General features: G+C 41.2%; 1 protein-coding gene and 1 long non-coding RNA gene across 3 annotated transcripts in view; one reads left to right on the top strand and one right to left on the bottom strand.

The window, feature by feature from the left end:
• LOC6533566 (fibroblast growth factor receptor-like 1) overlaps positions 1-26643 on the bottom strand; it is a 96798-nt gene that overhangs the window by 34095 nt on the left and 36060 nt on the right. For both annotated transcript variants that reach the window (XM_015194665.3, XM_002094240.4), the window contains exon 3: positions 2360-2601. In XM_015194665.3, coding sequence (XP_015050151.1) covers positions 2360-2601 — 242 coding nt within the window. The remainder of the gene's footprint in view (positions 1-2359; positions 2602-26643) is intronic.
• On the top strand, positions 16640-17624 carry LOC120321548. Its single transcript, XR_005561209.1, has 3 exons — positions 16640-16872; positions 16937-17177; positions 17362-17624. It is a non-coding gene; the product is annotated as an uncharacterized LOC120321548 (long non-coding RNA).

The raw sequence follows: 26643 nt of genomic DNA, 5'->3' as shown, positions 1-26643 counted from the left end.
CTTTTGACAACTAACGCATACACTCGCAACGACATTGCCGCCATTAAACAAACATTTTACGCAACAAATTAAAGCGTAATTAACAAGTGCACGCTGTGCTGCATGCGGTCCTGTAATGGAGCCACACCCCCGAAAACCCCACGCCCCAAGCCCCCAAGCCCCTCGGGGGGGTGGGCTCATATTAGCAGCAACGCCCCGGCAAAATGAATAGCAGATGCAGAGCAAACAAATTTTCACAGTTCAATACCGAAATTTACCATTACGCCACAAATATATTTAAATATATCAAATGACCTAAAATATTAAAATAAATGATGTATTATATTCTCAAAATATCAGAAAAGTATTTCATACGCTGTTTTAATTGTAATGACCAAGTACACTTGGTGTGAAGTTAACTTAATAACATATCCAACTTGAAATAAACATTTATGTGTGCTTAAAGTTATCAATTTGATAATGCCTGCTAACTTCTAAGGACTCCTATTCGTTAAAATTATTGAATAAATATTTTCTTGCCGTGTACGACATCCGGAACAGCAACAACAGCTCGACATTCCGCTTCAAGTTGCGAGTTGTGCCCATTGGGCGGGGGAGTCAAAGCCATTGAGCCACCCGGGTGGTGCCAAGTGGTGCATTTGGGTGGTGCTCTGTGGCGGCAGTGCAACTTTTGGCTTCGTGCAACTCGGACTGTGAGCCAAGTGCTGTTGACGCGTGCGGCGAGAGCAATTTCGTGAAATTGTTTAAATAATTTCGCGCTCAAATGCAATTCAGATTGCTGGGGAGGGGGGAGCAGCGAGAGAGAGAGAGAGAGAAAGAGGGGGGCGTTAGCAGAGCGAATGGGCGTGGCAGGACTCAAAAAGGTTCACCCACTTGAGGTTGCACAGTTGATGTATGTGTTAGCCGACATGGGTGAGTTTACTGGGGACGACTGGCCCTCGACGTCCCTCTTTTGTTTGGCAAGAAATTAAAAGTTGCGCCCTGCTAACGGCATCCTGCAACGCCATCCGCATCCGCATTCGCATCCGCACTAGCATCCGCACTAGCATCCGCACTCGCACTCGCATCCGCACTGGCATCTCCATTTCACTGCTGGCTGCCAGCGGGATCCACTTCCTGGTGGCGCATTTGTGTCAAGTGCTCGCGAGCGTGTTGAAAGTTTGTTGGTTTTTGGCATCGCATTTTCCCTTTGGCAGCATGGCGAAAATGAGAATTGGCGGGCATCTATATGCAAATTTCCACTTTTTTGTCCTTTTTTTCACAGGATAATAAAGCATCACCTGGGGCACAGAGACGTGTGTCGCTCACTCATTAATCGCCCGACCCAACTGCCAACTGCCTAATTATTCATAAACCTTTCTGAGGGGCATATTAAAAAAGCTGATACCCTTCGCAGTCGAAAGCTGTTTCGACAATTATATACCTTTTACTAAACACATTTTGCAAAGGCTGCCAGCTGACCAAATGAAATGCTCCAAAACGATTACCAAACACATGAATACATATATCTGGGGAATTTTTATGCCGTCTGAATGTGACAGCAGGAAACACTGGAAATCCAGTCCCCTGGAGCAGCAGGTTGCCTCCGGCCGACCTTTGTCTTGTGAGGTCGCACCAACGAGGAGGACGGGAGCAATTAAAGCAGATAAACAAAAGAAACAATTGCGAAACAACAACAGAACAAAAAAGGCGGGGAGGTAAAAAATGAAATTGCTAAATTTCCAAAGAGACAAAACACCAAAACTTACAGCCAACTTGAAAGCCGCCTTACCGCAAAAGGCAAACAAAACGAGGGGCGTGCCGTGAGGTTAAGGAACTAATTAAAAATTTCACCGTCATGCTATGGGGAATTACATTTTGGTCTACGCGTCGGCGACCAGTTTTTAGGCAATCGGCCAAGAAATCAACGCAAGAGGAGGCCACAAAAAATAAAAATTATTCCGCGCATGGAGAATAAACGCAAGTTGGCCCAAACTTTAATGGCCACGAAGATTCGCTGTCGACACGCACGACAACAAACTTTGCGACACGAGTTCGCTGTTAGCCCCGAAAGTCAGTCAGATTCAGGTGCACACTTAAAGAAATAAAGCGTAATATACATGACTTAAAACCATTAACCAAAAATGGAACTTTTAATATGATTTTGGAAATGCAGCATATCATAAATGGTTAATAACTTCACCACTCGCTAATTTTGAAAATTATAAATTATAAATTTATGAATTAAAAATATGTGATTAAAATGTGATTCACCTAGTTTCTAGAAGTGTCCTTCTCTATATAGGTATTAAACTGTTCTCAAATCTTCTAAGTAGAATTGAACAATTTTCTTCAAGTGCATCTTTAAGCCGAAACTCACCGTTTTGTTGGCCAAATTGCGCACACGGCAGCTGAGATAGGCGGACTTGCCCATGAGGGCGGTGACATTGCGCGGCGTCGAGGGATCGAAGTAGGGCTCCATCCACTTGGGATGGGTGTAGGCGACGGTGGGCGCGGTGGGCAGGAGGAGGGCCGCCTGGCCGGGAGTGGGCGTGGTTGTCAGCAGGTCGTCCAGCGAATTGTAGCCCTCGATGGGTCCCTGCACACCGCCGTTTGTCATGTCTGAAAATGGGTAGAAAAAAACAGAGAAAAAAAACGGCAAAGTGAGAAGTGAATTTCGGTGTGAAAAAGTCAAAAGCTGCAAATAGACACAAATGCTAAAGCTAAGCACCCAGCTACCAGTTCCCCCAATGGAACACGTATGCAAATGTGAACCTTTTATCTTTGTGCGGTTCACCACGAAAATATTAAAAACCCAAAGTGCATCTGTTGGCAAGAAATTTGTGCAGCATGCCAGTCGCACACAAAATGACATTTACATTCATTCAGTCACTCGGATTCGCCCCAAAAAACCTAAAAAAAAAAACCCCAACACGCTGAGTAACACTCTTTTCGGATGCACTCGTCCTGGGGTCAGAGGTCGCATTCGAGTACCGCCCCAACTTTGCTCATTAAACGCGCTCCGTTGCCCGACTCTGTGGTCGAAAGGTGGGTTCAAGTGGCCTAGGGCCATGGTATTAGGCCTGTCACCATTTACTCGCCATTTGAATGATGACCGAGGTGCTGGTCAAATGTATTTTAAAATTCAAGCAGTTGCAGGGAAATTATGCGCAAGGCACAGTGACAAGAAGTTATTTTATATATGATACCAATAACATTTTTAAAATTATTTTGCTTACTACTTAATAAGTGGGATGTACACATAATATCACCATGCAGCTTACATAAAGTTTCAAATGATTTTATTTATTTTATATGATTTAGAAAGGAGCTACCACTTCTCGCTAAAGTTCCAAAGTATCAAAAGAGCTTCTAAAGAGCGCAACACAAAGAGTAACTCTACTGATTATGAATAATTTCCATCAAACCAGTATTAGAGATGAGAAAATCACATTCTGTGGCTGTCATGTTTTTTAAAATGTTAGTCACTGTACGAGGCTACAACTGGGATTCTACTAGATGCTGCAAATGGTGAAGGGACTGGGAGAAAGTGGTGTGAAGAAAGGGGTTCGGAGAAAGGGGGGCAACCTTCGAGCGAGTGAAGTGTTTGCGGTTGGCAAGTACAAGTGCACACACACACATGTTGCCAGCGGAATTGTGTCACTGCTCACACATGCACACACACTCACACACACACAGATGGCAAGACCGCAAGTCTCCCTTTCTTTTCCTGCGGCAAACCCTTTTCACTGTCGAGCTCATGGTTATGCAAAATATTTGCACTCAAATCATATTTCAAGGATTAAAACTTGCATTCATTTCAAAACTGTTTTTCCACATGCACGCGCCCATAGCACACACACACACAAACATACAGAGAAATAACTTTTCAAAAGTTACAAGCTGTGGTTTTAAAAATATTCAAATATTGTTAAAAAAAAATTATAAACTTTAATCGAAGTAGTTGCTGTCCAAGCTTAAAGTGGCCGTTACTATAGTCAATATTACTTATTTTAGAAACTGCAATATTTTTTCTCAGTGTTCCAAAACATACAAATGCGCACCCACAACTTCGGCTTCATTAAACAAAATACAGCTGGCAAAATCCGCCCGCCTCCCAAGTGACGTGCCTTTCCAAGCATAAGGGGGCGTGGCAAGCTCAATATGCTTAATGTGGGTTAATTTGAGTGAAGGTGGCATTTAATTTAAACTTCTCCCCACTGCAATTGGCATCTTCTTCGCCACAGTCACCACTTATCCAGCTGGCAAATGCTCCTCCTGTCTCTCTGTCTGTCTGTCTCTGTGTGTGTGTGTGTGTATCCTTCGACTCGCAGGACATGTGCATTGGTCGGTGCTCAGCTTAGTGGTTTGTTAACTACACTCATGTTAATGTTGCTCCTTTTCCCCAAGTGCATCTATAAGACATACCACCATGTGCAGAGGTCGTTGTGAACAACATCATCTTCCGAAAATCCCCTATTTACAGATAATCGAAGGAGTTCTTGTTGCCCCTGAGTGCCCAGCGACAATAGCCGATGGCTTATTGCAATTATAATGGCATATTCCAGCTAAGACATTAAATAGTAGCCGGTAGTCTACATCTAATCATATAATATATATTTTGTGTATCAAGTCTCATTAAATTTTCGTATGATTTTGTTTCGGGATAATTAGGTAAGTTTCCAAAATGTGCACAAAATTAACTAAAAAAGGGCTATTTCAAGTGGCTAAGCTTGGAAATGTTCGTTACATCTAATTATCAAAATGGGAATGCGAAATGAAATGCAGATGGAATTTTAGTATTTAAGAAGTTATGAGAACAGTTCAGTCATAAATTGCACTATATAAACTAATAAAGTCTATAACAAACGCCTATCATTTTAGCTTTTTAAATCATGTTTAAACTTAAATTTTTCCTCTTAAGCCTCGAAGAACCAGGATGTGTGGGCTTTAAGGAGCGGTAAATTGAAATTCAATTGCCACCGCTGAATTTTCTCCATTTGAGGGCGCTGGGAAAGCGGCATGTGTGCAAGTGGGTGCGATTCGAGTGAGTTTTCCCACTTTTTCCCACTTTCCCTCCCCATGTGCGTGTGTCTGGGGTTGGTTTAATCATTACGCGGGCTAGGCCATTCCACCAGTCGCCTCCTTTCGCCAACCTCCGATCTCCAACCTTCAGCTACCCAAAAAACCCAACTCCTACATCGCAACCCACTTGATTCACCCACTCACACAATGACTTTGCATATTTGCCCTTAATTTTCGACAACGTTGACGAGCCGCGTGGAGCAATTAAGAAAACTTTTGCAATTTTCACGCTTTTGTTTCGGCATTCTTTTTTCCATTTCCCTTTTTTGGTAGTAGACCCACACGAGGAGCAACTGACGCGACTGAAATGATGCGTAATGTGCAACACTTTGAACCGTTGACTCAATGAATTTGGCTTACAAAATGGAACATCCCTTCAACACAGCCCCCATAATTGCCTGCTTATGTTGGGGAGCTGTAATTTAGCAAGATGGGGATTCCGACGCACTTAATTGTGTTTAATGGCATTGAATTTCATAGTAAATATTGCTACATTTCGTTGCCTTCGCGGTAATTAAAAATCAACATTGGCTGGCTATCGAGTTACACGGCATCTTCCATTTTCAGCTTCTTATTTCCAGCTCTTATTTGTACGTGGTGCTGGTGGAGTTAATGGGTATAGTGAATTTCTTGCATTGGTTGTACTCTATATAAATAAAAGTGCTACTTATAAGCACTTTATTAAAATAGTGTGGGTTTATTAAAAATCCTTGACTTGAACTTATGCGCCATACTTCAAATATACTATTTTGTCTAGTTTTATTTGATATATTTTGAATGCCTATTGGGTATCTTGTAGTCGATACCCCGCTCTGTAGCATCTTCCTTTCTGTCTGTCGACTGCTCTATCGCACCACTCATTTCAGATGACGAGGGCAATTGGAAAGGCTGCCGAACGTGGCCTGCCAACGGCTCCTTGAGTAATGATGCCTTTTGACATTGTCTAAGCGATTTAATGCGTGGAATCGTGAGTTGGCTGGAAATCAAATGGGCATTGAGATGTCGGCCCTCGAATATGCACGCGGCCACCACTCAGCCACTCAGCCACCCACCCAGGCACTCAGCTACTCAGCATTGTGAACCGCCAAACCGCCGAACAACCGAACCGCCGAATCACCGAACCATTCCAGGATAAAGTCACTCATTTATTTATGTTGAGCACGGTGCATTGGGATGCTTTTGGTGGATGGGGCACGCTGCTCTTTTGGCCATCATCGCCTGCGGCTGGGATGTCTTAATTAAGCTTAAATGATGCTGCAAAATTTATTTCATCTCGCACCGGGAGCAATATCGCCAACTGGGGGTTAAGGTGCGAGCATCTTCTATATACGCCTGCCGTGCATATAAATTATCCAAGCAAATTACAAGGCACGAAAATTGAAATTGTGTATGTGTATGTGGATGTGCAGATGGGCGGTGCTTAACGGCAGTGGGCGTGGCTGTTTGGCTCTTGAATTCGCTGTCATATTTGCTCCGCTTCTTTGCTTCACACATAATAATTTTTAATGCTGTTCATTAATTAGCGTCAATCGAGAGGAGCTTAATTGCTCACATGATTACCCCCAAAAGAAGTGGAGAAAAAATGCGTGTCTACAAATTGGAAACACAATGAAAGTCTGTTCCAGCAATTTTCAACAAAAAGTGGATCATATTCTCCGCAGGAGTTGACCCCATTCATTGGATATAATTGATTAACAAGTGGATAATTATTGCTTGTCATTATTCGAGATTTTCTTTCCAATTTAAGGCAGAGTTTAAAATCATGTCTGGAATTTTGAAAAATCATGGAATAACTAATTAAGCACTCTACATAAAATAGTGTTGCTCTTCAAGGATAGATAACCACATTTTTTATATATTTTGTATTCAATTTGAAGAAAACAAAAGAAAAACATCTTGTTCAAAAACTAGTTTCCTTACTACAAATTTTACAATTTAAAAGTTTACATTTTGAAAATAGTTTATGTATATATTAGATTTGGGATACGAAGCCAAATATGATGATGTTATTTTTTTGCTTGCCATCTTTTTTTACTTTCTCGAAAAGTTCACAAGGACTGGCCCGCAAAAGTATGCTATGGAAAATAAATCCGTCCAGCCTCAAAAGGAAATAGTTTGTGCATGAGGAATTTGTTGGTTCCACTTAATTTGTTTCGGGATACACCGCTGCACACACACACACACACACACACACACACACACACTGGGTTATAATCAAGACACATTTCCCGGCTGTCTGAGGCAATTTAAGGGCTTAACATCCTGTTTGCTGCCTTTGTCTCTTGTTATCTTCAACCTTGATTGACAACATTTTTGTGCAGCGTCCTGTCCTCCTGGCCAATGTTGTTGTTGTTTCTGTTGTTGTTGCTGTTGTTGGTGTTCCGGCTTGTTTGTCTTTGCATAGCCACTTCGTATGACAAAACATGCGATACAACACGACAACAAGAACAGGCAACAACTCACACACTCACACACACGAGCAGGAGAGTGTGTGTGTGATCATATATGCACACTTGGCTTAGACAAGAGCATAATTCTTGTTATGAAATATTCGTAAAATTCATACAAAGTACAAGCAAATGGCATGTGAGTAAGTTAAAAGAAGTGTGCGTAAGTATGTGTGTGTGTGAGTGTGAGTGTTCGCGTGTGTGTTCGTGTGTGTGACTGAGTGTGGGTGTGTGTTTGCTCTTCAGGCATTGAAGGCCGAAAGCATAAAGTGAAGTTTATACAAGAAGTTGCCTGTGCTCCTACTTCGGCTATAATCCTGGTATCCTGGAAGTCCTGCTTTCGGTTCAGCTTCTGGTTCTCGGTCGTGTTCTCATTCTCGTTCTGGTTATGGCGTGGCTTATCACCTCTGGCATGGGTTGAAGCTTATAATGAAGCATTGTTTGCCGCTCAAAGTTTGGCCAGAATGGAAAACAACAACAGCATCAGCTGGAGCTCCAGCTTCAACAAAAAGACAAGCCACAGGCAAAATGGCGAGGAGAATGGCGAAATCGTCCTCTCTTCACGAGATATTAAAACAATATTTGCTGGGACTAAAGTTGGTCGCATAAATGCATGCAGCTGCTTATACAGAATCCTAAGTACGTTCTGTTAAAATTTCAAAAGAGCACTGAGAACAATAAAGCCATAGGACTTTTTATCTGAATCCTTTTTTTCCCAATGAATATCATAGGAATTTCCAGGATTTCGAAATCCCCTTAAAGGGTGTCTAAAAAGATGCAGTAAAAAGAAATTCAAAATTTTAGGTGGCATTTTATATTTTTAGACGCATTTACTCAAGCAAATCCTGTGTAGATAGAAATGCCTACATTTCTCTTCATAGTGAATCCTTTTTCCTCTGTGCAACATTTGCATGATAATTTAAATCAAGGAGCTTCTGTGGACCTGTTTACCTATTGGTTTTGGCCAGCAATTTGCCTGCTCAGTTCTTGATTATAGCCCGGCCCATTGCCGCCTGTTATTGTTTGGCATTTTGCACTAGTCTCGGTTTTATTAATGATCACCATAGATTTTCCAATCAGTATGTGTAATGCCTTTCCGCCCCAATTGTGCGGGTCACCACCCGAAGGACCACGCCCCCTTGACTCGGATGCCTTTTATGCCGGCTCCATGGGTGTGTGAAAGAAATCTATTCAATGACTTGGAAAAGGGTCTGCCATGTCCTTGGGTCCTGTCGGTTACGCGAACCAAAAAAGCCTGACTGCCAGTCGCAATGTCACTTCGCCAATGGATTTGGTCTCGATTGAAGGCCAGAACTGTTGTTGAATTTTAATTGCGTGTGTTAATTTTGGGGTTGCTCCATTCAATTTAAAATTTATGGCACAAAACCCAAACCCATAAATTGAAGTGGGTCAGGCGGCAATTTAAGGCACAATTTATTATCATGGCAGTGCTCGATGTTCTGAATGCTGGGAAATTGGATCTTGCTACGGATTAAATCGAGATTGAATCCTTGAGCGATTGGCCAGGTGTTGTGTGTGGTCTCTGCATTATGCAATGCAACTTAATCAATCAGCAGCTGCGTATCTTGATAAATGTCGGTTAAGCGTTTTCGAGATTTTTTTTTTGTTTTTTTTTGTTTTTGCACTATCGGAAACCGCAATGTAGACATTTTAATTGAAGCCAGGCCAAGTGAGATGTCACAACATGTCGGCTGAAGAAAAAGAGCGATTGCGTATTTACAATTGGCAGCAAACCGCAAAAGGCAAACTCGATTGCAATTGTTGAGCCGGCTGCTGCAATGAAATATTAAATTCAAATGAAAACACAATAGATTTTGACTCAGCCTGGGCATTGTTGGTTCTTTTATTGTTCCATCCATTGAAATATTTAGCAGCACAGTGGAACTGTATAGATCTGAAGGACCCTCGACTCGGCTTAGGCTTATCCTTCCAGTTCTATGTGCCTTTTCTACCACTTTATGCCACTGTAAGCCGAAACAGCTGCTGCTGCTGCTGCTGCTGCTGTAGGAAAACCACATGGCAAAGTGCAAACAAACATATAATAAATCATTTTTAAATAATTCACAATCCGGCCAAATGGCAGTCTAGCACACACACGAGTTTGCCTATCAATGTGCTATGTACGTAAAGTCGAGCTCCAAAGCTGCGTTTTGCAGTGGGTGTAAAAAATGTACGAAGAGCGAGAAAACCCAAAAAACAAAAAAAAAAAACATGGCCAAAATGTCGCTTTTCTGGTCTTTGGGCTCAGCTCCGCAAGCTTCACTTTCGGCCATCACGAATTCGATGGCAGATCCGCAATACGTGCTGCCATCGCTGCGGGGCTTGAAGCTTTAAGAACTGGCCCATTCGGAGTTTTTGTCCTCTCCTCTAGTGTTTTTTTCCTATGCCAATCGTGCTGGCCATTCCATATGCATGTGGCTTAGAGGAGGTGGCCAAATAGGGGACAACCCCCAAAACTTGTTTGCCGTACGCGTTTCGCTGCAAAGTTCCATTCGCAGCTACGAGTTTGATTGAGTGGCCCTTTGGTTGATGGTCGCATTTGGAATTGAGTTAAAACGTAGCAAATGACTTAAAAGTGCCAACTATGGCATGCTTAGCCATGTCTCCTCCTCTTTGGACCCTCATGTCTGTCCATCAGATCATCTTCATCATGTATACACAGCGGCTAGTGCTGGCATATGGGGTTGTTTAGAAAATCTAAGGATTTGCCAAAATACATGCCTAAATACATGAAAAGTATATTGTAGTCCAGTATAATTTTACTCTATCTTAAAAAAATGTTAACAGAATATAATCTACGGAGTAAGTTAATCTTAGGCAGCAAGTGGAACATACTTTGATAGTTGCCAAAAATGTTATTCTTAAAAATTGTTGAATAATAATAGAAAAACTTAAGCTTGCAATTAAAATGTACTTTTTATTACCACGCTTCTAACAAAATAAATGAGCAAATCCTAAGAAGTAAGCTTTTTAATAAGCAGCCATACCTAAATGACTGAAAGCCTTTGCAGCTGGCAGCACTGGTGATGTGCAATCAGGACAAAGTCGGAGAAGGATGTGTCGGGATCTGTGCAGTGACAGTTATTCACTTACATAGTGGCACTTAGTTATAGAGCGATGGAAGGACGAGCAAGAACGTGCACAATCATTGCGTCAGTCACGTTTTGAATTGAAGAAATTCATCAGACGATTTCGACTGCGACACACAGAGTCATTCCTTCAGCTTCAGCTTCAGACTCTCATTCCTCGGCCCTTTTGGGTTATTCCCAACCTAAGTTCGTTGCCAGCAATTTGTATTCCGTTGAATGGATTTTACCTCAAAGAAATACAGCAAATACGAGTACAAGAAAAAATAATGGAAACGGGCACGAATTGATTGAATTAAATTGGGATTTTTATGCGTGCATGATTGCATTGATGAGCGGCTTTCACTCTTTTTTATATACAGTTTTGCCGAAACTGCTTTTCACAACTTTTGAATGCTTTATTGTGCGCAATACTCATCAGTATAGTTGATGATGCCATTTTTATGTGCGTTTTGTTTATTGCGTGAATTGCATTGAAATGACAGCATTTAAGCAATTTATGGCTTTTTCTTCAGCGCGAATGATTTGCACATGCTCATCATCGGGCAGCAAATTGAATAGTTTAAATAATTTATGGCGGCATTTACTTTTTTTATAACTTACGATTATGTGGCCATATAACCATAACAATGTTGCAGTCTGATTTTTACAGTTGAATGCTGCACAGTGTATTTACATATATGTATGCCGTAAATATATCTCCATTAAGTGAGTAAAATGCTACCAAAAATAGAATTCAAACTAAAAATGAATCAGACAGGTCAAAAGTCAGCGCCCAGGACTTTGTGCACCCATTTTCAAAATTCCCCTTGTTAATTTTCCACTTGGTTTAACTTGGTCGCTCAGGTGTGCGGCAAGCTAATCGCAAGCCTTTTGCCCGAAAACGTGCTCCTACCTTTTGCCAACTAGACAATTTTTTCTACCCAGCTGATAAGTCAGCGGCGAAAAAAAAAAAACAAAAAAACAAGGACCTGTCTGATAATATTTTAACAGTAATTCAATCGACGTCAGGTGCAGCAGACTCCCAGGGGTTTCGGGCCAAACTTAATGTGACTGGCAAACAAAGAAATAAAAGTCCACAATGCAGTGGTAATTACAAGTCAAGCCAAGGCTTTTGCAGTGGGCGACGATTACTGCACTGAAGAAAATATATGTGTACAAGGGATGTATTCAAAGGAGTAAATAAATGATGTAAGGATTGTTAAACTTACTCTGGAAAATGAACAATGCCCATAATGATTAAAATATATGGCTATAGTGATACACTCTTTGATTGCCATTTGTTTATTGCTCGATGTGTTAAATTTACAGTGCCTTTTGTTGCTCCTCCCCCGGAATCTGATTGCTGGCCAGGTCCGTCGCCATCGATGACGGGCAGCAGCTGCCAAGTTGCCAGTGCCAGGCACGCGCTGCAGCCGGAATCCCGGAGTAGTAATCGGTATGGGGTGACTGGAACCAGGAGCAAGTAACATGTGTGTGCATTCCCAGGAAGCGTTGGCTTCCCGCCCGAAATCACAACAGCACAGCAACACGGCGAACATGAGCCGTATTCATGGGATTCCCCTCCCAAAGGACTTGCCATTTAACTGGCTGGCTGGCTGCCTGGCTGCCTGGACGAACTGGGACTCTCACAGGACTCGGGCACGGGACTCACTGAATGTAATACATTTTTTGCCGCTTGGCTTTGCTTTGTTTTCCCCGCTGCTCGTTCACATTTTTCTTCACCTGACTTTCCACCAATTTTCCACCCCCCCTTTGTCTGCCCACCTTGCGCCGCGTTGTGTTATAAATTTCGAAAGTACACACACGTGCTCACGTACGAGCTTTCCCATGTTTGCCACTGTGCGCGATAGCAGCTCCTGCAGGCTGTTGGCTGTTGGCTCCTGAATCTGCTCCTGATACCAGAACTGCTCCGTACTGCTCCTGAATCTGCGGCTGTGGGCTCCATGGTCCCCCATGGGGGCAACTCAAAGTGGAAATGTTTGCCTTATTAGTACATTCAGCAGTAAAAATGTGTTAATCTATAAACGTGTGCGCTTCGCAGGTCGGTGCTTACAGCTCGCTGCCCAAAACGATATGCATCCGCATGCACCGAAAACAATTACTTATGTTTAGAGACTGGAAAAAACTGGGAGAGACTAAATTATTTACCCAACTCTTTGTAGAGAACTAAAAACATTTAGGTGTAGTTTTCCATGCAAAATGCCTACCTCCCCAACAGCAAAATTATATTTATTAAATAATAGTTGAGTTAGGTAGTTTCTTTAAATTCAAGCAAATATCATAACTGAAAATTTTATTTTATTTATTTCGTCTCAGTTGAATATATTTATACGACTTTGTATTGGAGCTAAGTTAAACTTGCCAAAATAAATCTTCAGCGACTGGAAATGATTTTTGGTCACGTCATTCTATTTTAAACTTCAAAACAACTCATTTTAGCATTTTTTTTTTTTTTGCACAGTTTCTCACACTGTGGCACTATATTATTTTAGATGGCCCGCGGGACTAGGCAGCCAGATTTCATAGCCGCTCGCAGTTCTTTAATGAATTTATCGCGTGTTGGGGCCACGTTCCACATACGCCTCGTGTGCCAGGCAGCCGTTAAGCATGCGGCAAGTACAAGGACACGCAGCAACTACTCCACATCCTTGCCGCTTGCTGCTTGCCTGCTTCATTAAAACTATGTGCTTTTAATGTTTACCGCCTGGGTAGACACGGAGATGTCTGCTGGTGTGTCGGGACGGACAGGTGCCATGACCATGCCCCTAAAAGTGGATGTGGATGTGGATGTGGCTGTGAATGTGGATGGTTGGATGGTTTGGATGGTGATGGTGAGGGCGATGATGATGTTGCCGCTGCCACTTTCAGCCTGCCATGTAAAACATTAAAATTTGACAGCTTTTAATGGGACGAGAGCCTGGCACAGCTGGCTGGATACTTTGGCGCTTCCTGCTGATGACGGCCTTTAATCGCTGCCTGCATAACTGATTACCAAGCCACCAGATGCCCCGTGCAGCGTGTTATCGCTTCATGCCACTCGATTCGACTCGGTTTGACTCGAAAATAAATCATCCTGCAGCAAGGAGCAGGAACCCCTTGGCATGCAGCCAGCGAGGGGCAAAGGTCCTGCCACTTTGGCAGGCGAATTATTGTTTTCCAATTAATAAATGTCAATTCCGCTCGAGGCGGCAAAAACAAGGTCAGCGTCCAGCAGGAAAAGTACTAAAGTACATGCGATTAGCAAAATCAGGATAATGCATTACAGAGTTCACAAACAGGCATGCTGCCAGTTGATCATTATAATGGTTCAAGTATCTTACAAAAACAAACTAACGAACTGGGAAAATAAAAGCCGTTCAAAGTGACTGAAAAATGAAAAATTAATATGCATTGGCGAATTTATTAAGCGAATGGGCTCACAGGCTTTGGCCTGACTGGTGATTTGTATTCCTGACTTCGTATAAATACATTTTCCCAGCCTCACTTATTCATATTCCACCGATCCGTTCTATGTACGAGTGAGTACGCATATTTACGACATAAACCGGCGGCTGTAACAGTGACTGCAATATGTTTTGTACACTTGACCAAAACGGGGAGCTGCAGCTTTTGCTTCTGCTTCTGCCGGCGCTGTCATCTTAAATAAACGACATGGCTGCCAGGAGCTTAGCCCGAAGGGCTGCCATGCCACTTGCTGCTGCACAGCATGGCACGCCCCTTCATTGACCGCCCAACTTTCACCCCGCACACATATACACATACATATACTCGTATGTGTGTCAAGCGGCGCCTTTCGCAATGAAGCTTAATGGACGTCGTAATGGGCGAACGTGCGTGTCTGTGTGAGTGTGTCTGTGTGTGTCAGTGTGTGTCAGTGTATGAGTGTGTGTGCCAAAAAAAGGATGCTGCAGCATATGTAAATGCAATTTGTAACATTCTTGCACAGTTTTATGAATTGACAATGATTTCATTTTCGGCTTGTTTGCAGTCAGCCTGCGTTGGCTGTGCGTGTGTAAACTTACACGACTGACTGTGCCAAGAAATTGTGTATTTTTATTTACTTTATGGCAGAGGTAGCCCCAGTTTTTCGCCCATCGCCTCTTCACAGCCATAATTGCATTCTCACATTTTTGCTTGGCTTTGATTACTGTTCGGATTCGCATTCGCATTTGGATTCGGAATCGCATTTCGAATTTTGTACCCGTGCCCGTGTCCGTGTCCGTGTCCTTGTTGCAATTGCAATTGCACTTGTTGTAATTGCAATTTACGTTCGTATTTGAGAAGATGGGGGAGTACTTTTCTTCGTTTGGATTTGGATTTGGTTTACGTGCGGACGAAGCGAAAGCAGAGATCTCCTTCAACATTTCCGACTTAAATTATCACCGACTATGAGCCGGCAGCTGGAAATTTGCGAGAATTTGTGGTGTTGTGCAAACTTTTGTGTGCCACCAGAAAGGAGAAAGGAGCATGGAGTTCGTGGGCGGGTGTCTGGCAGCAGCAATGTGGTAAAAGAAAAAACCGGGCGAAATCCAGCACGTACTATCCACAGCAGCTGCATTGGCGTGGCGCAGATACACATACATAAGGATTTGGTTTGGCTGCCTTGTTGCTCTGGCTGTTCAGTAGTTCAGTTTTCGTGCTGAGAACGAGGCTCCTCTTTATGTTTTCGAAAACTGGAAAAACACCCATCTACCCCTTGCAAATGTTATGCAATCACACTAATGCGCAGCTTGCGGACAACATGCACGAAAAACACAGGTAAGCCAAAACTACCGACAGCGGGCAACGACCTGGTTCTCAAAAGACACCTTAAAACACGAGAGCTTTTTATTAACGGCCACCGCAGGAGCAACAGCAGCAACAGCTCCAAACGCTTGGCCAACCTCGATGACCGCTAAACACGTCTGGACCACGCTGCGTATGCGCAACGCGCCACAGTTTATTATCCGCGCGCCAAATAATTAATGACTCAAAAACATCACCACTCCCAGAGGCACTGTGGATAAAAGCTGTCGACTTTCATTAATGCAAGGCAACTAACTCTTGGAAAAATAGCATTTATTTTTATTATAATTCTTTATTATTATTATTATTTAATACCTTTTAGTTATTTCAAAACTAAAAGCTCTTCGGTATCGCATAAATATTTCAATATTTCTCTTCTATAAATAAAAGGGTTCAAAATTAATATTTAATGCTTGAACTTTTAAAATAAAAATAAGGCACAATTCCACACCGCACATTTTGTTGTGTAGGTGCAGCCCCTCTAGGCTTTACTCACATATTTTCTTTCAATTATGCGCAATTTGCCTGTTGAGTAAATAAATCTTGTCCATTGGCGGCCCAGTGGACCGTATAGTTACCCAAAACTTGTCCAACGGCACACATGAACTCAAGGGGATTTTTTTTATGCTTTTTGGCTTTTTGCATGCAATTTCTCAACAAAATATATGTATAATATAGGTACATGTGCGCACAGATGACGTCCGTGTTGCCTGTTAAATCATCATGAAATTTTTAAAACCTGCACACACTTCATTGGCCATGTGTGGGAAGGGTTCGACGAGGTGGCTCTTTAAAATGCATGAAACTCAGAGCGGCCAAGGCAAACAAATGCTGCAACCTTAATGGCTCTGCCTCCCAGTGCCCCACACCCACCACGCCCTCAACTTCGGGACACTCTTTGGACTAAAGGCGTAAGTTATATGCACATTAATTTGCCCCGGCAGCAGCCAGAAGCATTTGTCTTGCCATACGTTTGGTTCGGGACAGGCCATCCCCGAACTGGCAATGTTACCAAAGTGTACTCGATGCACGGAGAACAATTTGTAATTGGTTCTGGTATCGATGGTGTAAATTACTGGTTAATACTTTATAAATTCAATCAAAAGTGCCTCTGAACTATTTTCTAATGGAATTCTAGTCTATCTTTCACCTAAACTTTTGGCGTTGCCTTTAAAACCAACGTTGGTTTGAAATCTCATTTCAAATCTCCGGTTTGTATCCTGCTTTCTTTCCACTTTCGACACATCTTCAAGTGATTTAAAATTACCTGGGCTTACTGTGTCACATTTGTTCTAAGACCATCACATATTTTATGTTGGCTTAAACTTATTGTGCTATCTTATCAGAAACAATAAAATTCCAACGTTTTAAACGTAGTCTTTAAGGAAGTGATTTGAAAAATATTCTCCAGAAACGCAAACCATTTGATGTTCTTAATGCTTTGAGAGACTTTCAAAGGCTAGTAAGTAAGGCAAAATTGTACTTTTTTTTTGTAGCGCAATATCAATTAGTTCTACAAATTCCTCGCAGTGTGATAATGGAGATTGGTAGGAGAAGTTCGCTAGGTTGTCGCTGGCAGGATGTCGTCTGTCGCCCGTCGCTGGTCCCCTGTCGCCATTACGCGCACGCACAATGGCGCTAATAAATTAAAAACGAAAGCTAATTTCTGTAATTGCGCACACAACGAGTCAACAGCTACAGAGCCAACATCCAACAGGCAGTAACCAGCAACCAACTAGCTACCCGGGTTCCTGGAAATGTCCTTCGTCCTGTACGTACTCCTTAATGACGGCAAAATGTCATTGTCAATTGGGGTTAGGAGATGCTGCTACTTAAGGCACCGAGATTTACGCACTATGGCCGCTCCGCTCCATTTGACATGGAGCATTTTTCACCACCCCCGACACAGTTTCCCTTTTCGCTGTGATTTTTCCAGTAATTAAATTGTATTATAGGGCAATGCCAAGTTCCCTCGCCAAGTTCGCAGTGTACTAAATGGCCCCGAAGCTTTTGACTAGTTGGATTGGGGGCGAAAGAAACTTACACGTAATTAGCTGCACGTTTTATGAAAATTTCTGTCGCAAATGTAGCGACTATAGCTCTCAACTAGTGACACTTTTCAGAGGGGTCCTTTTAGTCCTCGTTAACAAATAGTGACAACAAAGGAACTTAAGCAGCTCAGCGGAAGTCCTTGCACTCGAGTTTCTGTGTCAAACAATATCAAGTAAATATTAAAGTTCAAGTTTTGCTGCATTTACTTGTCAGCAAACACTAAATAGAAGATTGTATTTTACAGCCGATTGCTCCATTTGAAGTCAAAGAAGTGAGGATTATCAAATCAATGTTTAGCATGTAACCAAATAAATTAATTATTATTCGAGCTGCAAAAGGATGTCAGTTTCCGATTTTGCCAACTCTGAGCTGTCAAAAATTTATAAAATATTAAACATTTTTCAATCAGCATGAATCAAATTGCATTCCCAATCGGAAACTAGACACACAGTAACAAAACTTATATATAAAATCCTAAAAGGTTTTCCCCTATTAAAAACTTTAAAAAAAATCTCAAATTTCTAAATGTATCCTTAAATAAATAATTCAATATACTGGTGTATAAAAATATATAAAATCATTAAAATAAACGAAAAATGTTTACAAAAACAGGAAATAAACCGAGTTGCCGTTAGCTAATCCTCATTGTGTTTCCAATTTAAATCCAATTTAGCTTTGTTTTCGGCCAAAAATAAATTGTATTTGTTTGCCATTAGTTGGCTGAATTTCTTTATGTGATTTGACATCTGCTAAAATGAATTTTATTGGATTTATTTAACTGGCAAACTTTTATGGCCTCAAATTGGTTTTAATGCTAAGCCAGAATCGTACCCCATCTGGTCTAAATTCCCATTGTTATTTCATTAGTGCGTTTATGTACGAATACTGCGTGCAGTTGGGCCAGAATCACCGGCACCATCTTGGCCATGGCCAACAGCTGTCATCTGCCGCAGTTTGCAGCGCGTGTAATCGCCGCTTAATCAAGATGCATGGCCAAATCGTGGAGCGCAACTAATTAAGGGATAACGTGGCCAACACAACTACTTCGGCTCCGAATGCACTTGAGTTATGAAGTTGTAATTGAATACACTAATTATTTACAATTGTAAGTCTACAGTCGGATTCTGTGGCATGTAGGGGTATATTCAAAACGGGATGGTTAGTGAAACCGCAGAGATACCTCCTAAGTTCATGTTATTTGAGCACCAGTTAAATGCCAGAAACACAGCCTATAAATCTGCTCATTTCACGCTGTTTTGAGCCTCCAGACAGCTCGTTAACCTTATACCTAAAATGCAGATGCAGATATAAATATCAGCACAAGAACCGCAAAAGGCAAATCCAAAAAGGAACAGGGTCCAGAATCCAGAATTCAGCCGATGGCAAGTTGTAAATTTATATAGAGCAGAAGTAGGCACCAGCAAAGAAAACTAATATTCATTAAATATTTGAGCAGCAGCAGAGGTCGGTGGATGCGGAAAGCTGGCATTTTACGTTTGAGTGCTTTCAGAAATTTATTTGCAAGATTAATATCAGCAAATTGCAGAACAGTTTGTATACAATATTAAGTTGATATATAAAGTATACGCCCCCCACCCAGCCTCCCGCAACCGAAAATATGCATTTGCAAATGCATTAAATTAAGTTGTAAAATATGCGAGCGGTTCAGAAGAATTTCAGAAAGAGCCCGGCGGCGAATGTTGAATTTTGAGTTACCTGCGAATTGTGAATTTTCCGTGAATGCACTCTGCGGTGATTATTAAGCACATTTTACACTGCGAAAAATAAACGTGGTGCTTAAATTGTAAATAAATGTATGCAAGAGACCTTTCTTGATCTTAACTTGCTTTTGAAAATAACACAAAGCTATGTTTAAGATATTTTTCGTTATATTTTTATAAAAGTTTTAAGTATTCATAAAATGTTCTAAATGCTTTTGTATATTAAATTCTCCAATTACTTCCCTCTAATATTGCTTATCTTTAAACCTTTATCTATGAGTGCATTTGTACATTAATTTTCCCGCATTTTCCGGAAACATTTCCCCAGTATCCACTATGGAATGGGTTAACTGAATCCGTAGGCGTTTCACACGCGCATTTTTCTTCTGGTGCGACCTCCACGACAACAATTTGATTTGAATGCGTAATCGAAACGTATTGTGGGGATTCATCGATGAAATGCAAAACCAGCACCCAGAAATCTGGAATTGCTGACAACGCACGGCTGGTGTGGCAAATATTTTTGCCGCGATTTGTGAACGTGCAAGAATAATCGTTTGAAATTCAATTGATGACATGATTTGGCGGGCTGGGGAAAATGGGAAAAATGGGAACACTGGGTGAACAGGTGAGCGCCATCGCAGCGCAGCGCAAAATCGGAGGCGTGGCTCTGGAAACGTTTTTCATCAATCTTAGTGGAAATTGCAATTTTGTGCGAATGCATAAGTGAGTGGGAGAGCGAGTGAGATCGCACACGGCAGTTACCGCACCCGAAGCACTAGGAAAATGTGGAAAAGTGGCAAAAATGGGAAAAACAAGCAGCATCAGCAGCAGGAGCTGCAGCAGCAGCTTCAGAGTTGTGGTCGTCATGAGGTCTTCTTGTTCGGTTCGGAAAACAAAAACAGGCTGCCGCAAAAATTTGCCGTCGTCGCTGCATTTAGAGTCATCGACATCTTTGGCCATCGTCATCGAGCACATGGTTGAGAATTTTAAATGCTCAAATGGTGAAAAACAAGTGAGGCTGCTCGACGGGCTGATGCTGTGTAAAATTCACTTAGAGCTTGAGCAATTTATATCACCTTTGTATATGGAAAATGTTATGTAGAAAGAAATATTCTAGAATATTTCAAAAAGTTAGTTTTGAGATTTTAACATCCTAATTTTGATAGAAAATTGTAAATAATATTACTATGATTTATTATTTTATTTTTCATATTATAATAAATTAAGCATTTGAAGTGCAAATTATAAATGCATTTTCACCTACTGCTAGTATGTTACAATTATCAATCAGTCTTCTCGAAACATTGAATATACAATATCGTTGAGCTTTAAGTCCTGTGGCAATATATATCCTTTTTTTGTAAAAATAGTGACGAAACGATGTTATGTGACACCAGCATGTCCTGGATACCCTGCTTATGAGAAAAGCGAACCGCAGGCACTAAAAAAGGAGCGTATTCTCGAAAAATCGACATTCAAAAATGAAACGAAACGTGAGACGGCTGTCCGTCGTTCGCCACCCACACACAGCTGCACCCAAAAACACACACACACCCATATACACACACACACACGCGGTGTGCATGAATTGCAATTGTTGTTGAAAGCATTTGCATGTCACTCGTTAGCATTGTGCGCACCTGTATTGGCGTTGTCCACTCCCCTTTCGACACTCACATGCCATCCATGCGAATCTATATATACAGTATACAGTACCTTTGAACGATTTCAACTGGCATATATTTAAGAGGACTCTCCATATGCATTAAATCTCGACAAGAATATGGTAACGGAGACGAAGAACACGGAGAACGAGCCATTGGAACCTCGGAAAAATGAATTGGAAATGCCGTTGCTCATACGCCGTGTGGACAATGGAGCCATTAAAGCACTTCAATGATCCCAAAGGATTCGAGTCGAGTCTCAACTGCAAGCGGGCAAATGAATACGGACAAGTTAAGCAAGAAGTTAACCAACCGAGCACAAGGAACAGATGTGCTGACTTCTGGGGCAAACAATATATAGCTGGTTTAAAGTAATAATATAAAACATGAACAAAGGTAAGACAATATGGCCGGCGCTGGCAAAGTCAAACACTTTCCTTGAAGTTCACATTGTTGCAACACAGAATTTGCACATTGCATACGATTTGCATGGCATATCAACCGAAAAAAAGGGGTGAAATCCCCTTTCCCCCCTCCCCACACCCGGTTTTCAGCCGGGTGAAAATCACAAGAATATTATGAAAGCAACGAGGCCAAGAACAAAGGCACCTTCAACGCCAACCCGACAAGTTTTAAATATGTAAATAAGCAACAAAAGTTGGCATTTATGGCAGAGCAAGCAGAACGTCGACTGAAAGTCGACTCGTCCTAGGTCTTTTCTTACCAAGCGTCAGACAAGTCAACTCAAACTTAACCCAACACTACGCCAAGTGGATGGAAAGAAGGTGGAAAATTGGGTTAATTTAGGAAAAGTGTACTGGGAATTAGTAGAAGTAGAAGGAGTGGAGTGAGATGGATAAGTTGTCTAATCAACGCAAGCTGATTCTCATTTAAGGTTTAACTAGGAATTCCAAATACCCAGGTAAAAGTAACACAATCCTCTGTGAAAATATCATTTAAAAATACAGCTACAAATTTCCCTTTTTTGATTTGTAATTATTTTGTAAATGTAGTAACAACCATAATAGGGAACCTAACAAATTTCGACACCATTTTTTTAATAGCTCAGGAACGGAAAATTAATTCAAGTGGAGCTATAATTTAAAAACTTTTTGAAATGCAATCAATTTGTTTGATATGTTTGCATATCAAAGATACACTAATTGGATATTTTCGCTGATGGAATCACAAAAAACATTTTGCTCCCATTCAGCTGCAGAAGTATAACAATACGCTTTTAATTATTAATTAAAATAAAAACTTTTCCATATCAAGTTTTCAATGTGCACCAATACAATGGTTCAAGGATTTTAAAAGAAAATTTTTAAACAGTTTATTTTGGGAAATGCTAGTTCTTTTTTAACTCGAATTTAAGCTGCTAATCATGCAATCACGTAAAAGACAATTTCTCTATTTTGGAGCAATGAGCGACGGCCAACTCTCATGGTGGGCAACAGTTGCTTCAACATTTGGTTCTATTTACTTTCCCAGAACTTGGAAAAAGTCGGAAAATGTCTGGATAAGCGGGGGGAAAGCGGTGGTTCATCGCAGGCTGTCACAAAGCAAATGCAGCCATCGCGAGTTCAAATTAATTAAGAGCATGTCTAAGCCTCCTGCGACAGGACTCGTCATCGGCATGGCTGCTCCACTTGACTTGCCCCCTTCCCGGCTCTCCAAGTTTGCGCCCTGTTGGATTTGGATCTGGGTTTTTCCCGGCAAAACGCGAACGCACAAAGACAAAGCCTTCCACACACACACACACACACTTGTGTCGCATGTCAAAGGAAATTAGTGAGGGAATGGAATCCTTGGGTCATACTGCTCCCCTTTGCCCTTTTTGCGCAATTTATGTGGACTTTAAAAGAAATTTCGATATGACCATAAAAAATTGTCTCGTCGCACATAATAATTCTTTAGTAGTTTGATCGTTTATTTCGTGGGCCGCCTGGGTTCGTGGCCATTGGATTGGGCCCATCATTTGCGTGCTCTATCTGGACGATCTTAAATGCAAATAAAGAGACCAAGCAAATTGTATTTATTTATCGCTTATTTTCTTGCTCTGGCCCCAGCAGGAAACACGAATCGAAAAAAGGGACAAATATTTGCCAATGTCAGAGCGCCGCAAAGTATGCAAAACAGCTTTGACTAACACCTACACACAGCACTGTTGACACTGTGTCCTGGCTCACCCACACATACACACACACACACATACACAGAGACAGCACACTTTGCATGAGGGTCATGATGACAATTGTGCAGAAAGCACATTTTACTGGCCGCACACAAAGTGGAAGACCAAAAAGAAAAATTTCTCAACAACATCGGAGGACAATAAATGTTGTAGACAAATCCAAATCTTATCAACTACGCTGGCTACGCCTGCTGTTCCTTTCGGACCCTTTTCTTTATATTTTTCCCTCTTTTTTTTCTGGTTAATTCCTATCCTATTTTGAGCAGGGATATCGGGCGGATAACCCCGGAGTGGCTAGTCACACCATCGCCTTTTTACTTTCCCAGCGAAAGGCTTCAAGCGAGCGGTATCATCTGGTCTAATCCCAGGCTTAGCCTGGCATTTGCACTTCGTCTATTATGCATGTCGGAACAATAAGAAGGCCTAGCCATTGGATTCTTCCACCTCGAGTTCCCTTGCACCGGACGTGCATGCATCAGGACATCAGAACGGCCTCTCACTTAGTCAGTCACTCATGTGCACTGAAGGAAACCAGGGCCACACTTTATTTTATTAGTTGAATATCGAAAAAACCATGTTGCTTTAATAATTTGAAATAAAATAATAAATAAAATGTTTTTTAATATAATAACAGTTTACATTTATTCAAATGTCTAGGTAAAATAAATGTATAATAATTACATTTTCGACGTAAACATAAATGTTCAGCTATTCATTTAATTTGATTATTTATTTATTTTTAGACTACATATAAAGTGCTATCTTTTCAGCTAGAAAATAAATATTATTTTAAAGTATTAAGCACTTTTTTACTACTGCTTACTACGTAGGCAAGCCCATTTCAATTATTATTATCATTTTAAAATTAATATTGGTTTACATTTTTTGTCTAATGCACGTACACAATTGAATTAGCGACAAAATCATTTTGAAATGAAAGGAAAATATTATTTCCATTTTTCCATGTGCCCTGAATAGCTGAGTATTCGCTCACTCATTTGCACATTTATATGTGCTGTATGTGAGGCATTTTCATAGAATTGCGTTTTCTTTCATTCGTTTGCGTTTGGTCCTTGGTCCTGCTTTTGGGATATTTACGCTCCATTGTTTGTCGCTCAGGCGGAAGCATAAAATTGTTTGCTATAGTAGATAAGGAGCGACTGAGACAGAGACTAGAACTGAGAAAGAGACGGGAACAGAGGCATCATTGAGGAAAAAGCGTTTTACTCGTTTCGTCCTTTTGTGCAATGCTGAATATTGTATTATCCTTGCTGTTTTCCAGCGCTTGAAAAACTTATTTTTATTGTGCCTTCGGGATAATCACATTCGAATTGTTGCAATTTGTGTGTGCAAGGACGAACAACTTGGCCGTCCAGCTAATCGGAGTGCGATTGCTCTGAACAGGTAAGCGATTACCACAAAGCCAAATACTTTGGGGAACTTTAAACTTTGCTGGGAAAAGAGCAGCGCACTTATTTTACATTTTCTTTTCGATTTTTTTTTTTTCGAATTTATCTATGCTCCCTTGACTGTCAGAAAAGTCTGACGCCGTCGCGTCTGGCTGTGCGGCACTTTCAAATTTATGGTTCATTGAATCCGCATGAAAAACAGCCAGACAGACAGAGACTAAATGGGAGAAGCGAAAAATAAGAATTGATTTTATTTCTGCGTTCGCCTCAAAACGACAACAGTGGCATTTCGTGCATTTCTCAATTTATTCCGAGACTCAAATGACAAACAGCGGCAAAACAACGAAATAAAAGCAGAAGCAACAATCAACCAAGTTAACATAAATATTTCCAAAGCCACTCAGAGTCGGACGGCAAGGAATGGCAAGGACATTTGCAATTGCAACAGAAAAGGAAACCTTATCATCGTCCTTCGTCGGGAAAAGCGGCAGCAGCAGGAAAATCATTAAGGTAAAGAAAATAATTTCTCAAAGGAAAACTAAAGCAATAAAGATGAACGTGTGACAACAACAAGCGGCAGGAGGCAAAGTCGAAGGATCTGGCAGGACAAATTGAAATCAGATCTCAAGTGGTAGCTAAAACAGCGCAAAATCCTAATGGATCCTATTCAGTTTAGATGGAAGTGGAAAGTTTAGAGTAGCTGTTTGCCCCGGAAGCTCACTTAAAGGCAGAATAAGTGGGTTTCCGGACAAGCTGATGCTGAATAAATAAATAGTGAATAATTTCAATGGGTCCATTTCGCTGGATTTGTGTTTTAAATCATTTTCAACAGTCATCCGTTCTTCATTTTAAGTGCATCACATATTTAAAGCGCGATTCGATCTCGATTTTCATTTGGATTTAGTTATCCTAACTTAAACACTTAATAAACATTTTTTTTAATTTAAATTAACTTGTTTATGCACGTTCTATGAGCGAATTGCATATTTCACAAAAGCAAATCTCGTGTATAACATTAAATTAGATTTTTTCAAGTATTTAAATTTATAAAGCAGAAAATGGAAAACCAACCACATTTTTTTGAGATTTCAGTCGTGCGCCATTAGCAAAAATGCATTGTCTGGCTGAGTTTGAGTGTGTTGGGTGGGAAAAACGATGAAATTGCTTGGGGTGCATAGAAGTTTTGGTACAAAGGGCACCATCCTGTCAACCCAACGCAGTTGAGTTCACACTGTTGGCTTCTGTTGACTTGGCAGCGATTTTCCCGACACTTTTCCCAAACCGGAACATTGGGCCGACCGTGGGAAAAATGTCACCGAGTGTAAGGAGTGTTTTTCTATCAATTTGAAAGGACTTTGCCATAAATAACTCAAACGAAGGCAGAAAAGTCCGGCTAACGCTCAAAGGCTTTCATTTTCGGGAAATTCTATTTGTGTGCTCTCCAGCCGGTTTCCATTTTTATTTGCCAACTCATTCCGAATTTCCCGCTCCACGAAATTTCACTCATTTAAAGTTGTGCCGCGGGAAAAATTTAGCTACAATTTTCCCGCTGCCGCTGCAGGTGCTGTAGACCAATTACAATTACAACCGGCGAAACGGAAGAAATTTCATTATATTCGCAATTTTGTCTCGCGTGGAAAACCGGGGCAAAAGTCAGCCAAAGAAAAACAATAAAGTTTTCCGACTCTTTCGCGCAATGACTGTGTCTATCTCACTTTGCGTTGCTATGTGCGTGTGCGATTGTTAGATGGAAAATTGCAAAAGGATCGGATATGGACACCTGTGCAAAAGGTTGCCTTCTAATTGAATTCTCGAATATATAAAAAATATCAAGTTAAGAAACTCAATTGGAAACGCTACGGGCATCAAAAAGAGAAAACATAATTTCCACCCAAGTGTCTGCTTCGTTTTTTTTTTTTCGCCCATTTTGTTACCATGTGGATGAGGTATCCTGCGGCTCTTGTTTTCAGTCCAAAAGCCGTGGCACGTTTCCATTTAATGCCAAGCTCAAGGCTAGAAGAACCTGGCTTTAATTCAATTCAAAATAGAATTCGCACTGCCTGCCTGACGTTTCCATTTGTAATAAACAATTTTTCTGCGTAACGTTTTGAGCTTTTTGAGCTAAAGTTTTGGTCCAGCACAAGTTTATCAAGTGGCCGGCAACGAAGAAGAACAACAACAGCACTCGACATCA

This window comes from Drosophila yakuba, chromosome 3L (genome assembly GCF_016746365.2).
Source record: "Drosophila yakuba strain Tai18E2 chromosome 3L, Prin_Dyak_Tai18E2_2.1, whole genome shotgun sequence".
In the NCBI taxonomy this organism is placed as follows: Eukaryota; Metazoa; Arthropoda; class Insecta; order Diptera; family Drosophilidae; genus Drosophila; species Drosophila yakuba.
This window is presented reverse-complemented; position numbering and strand designations above follow the sequence as displayed.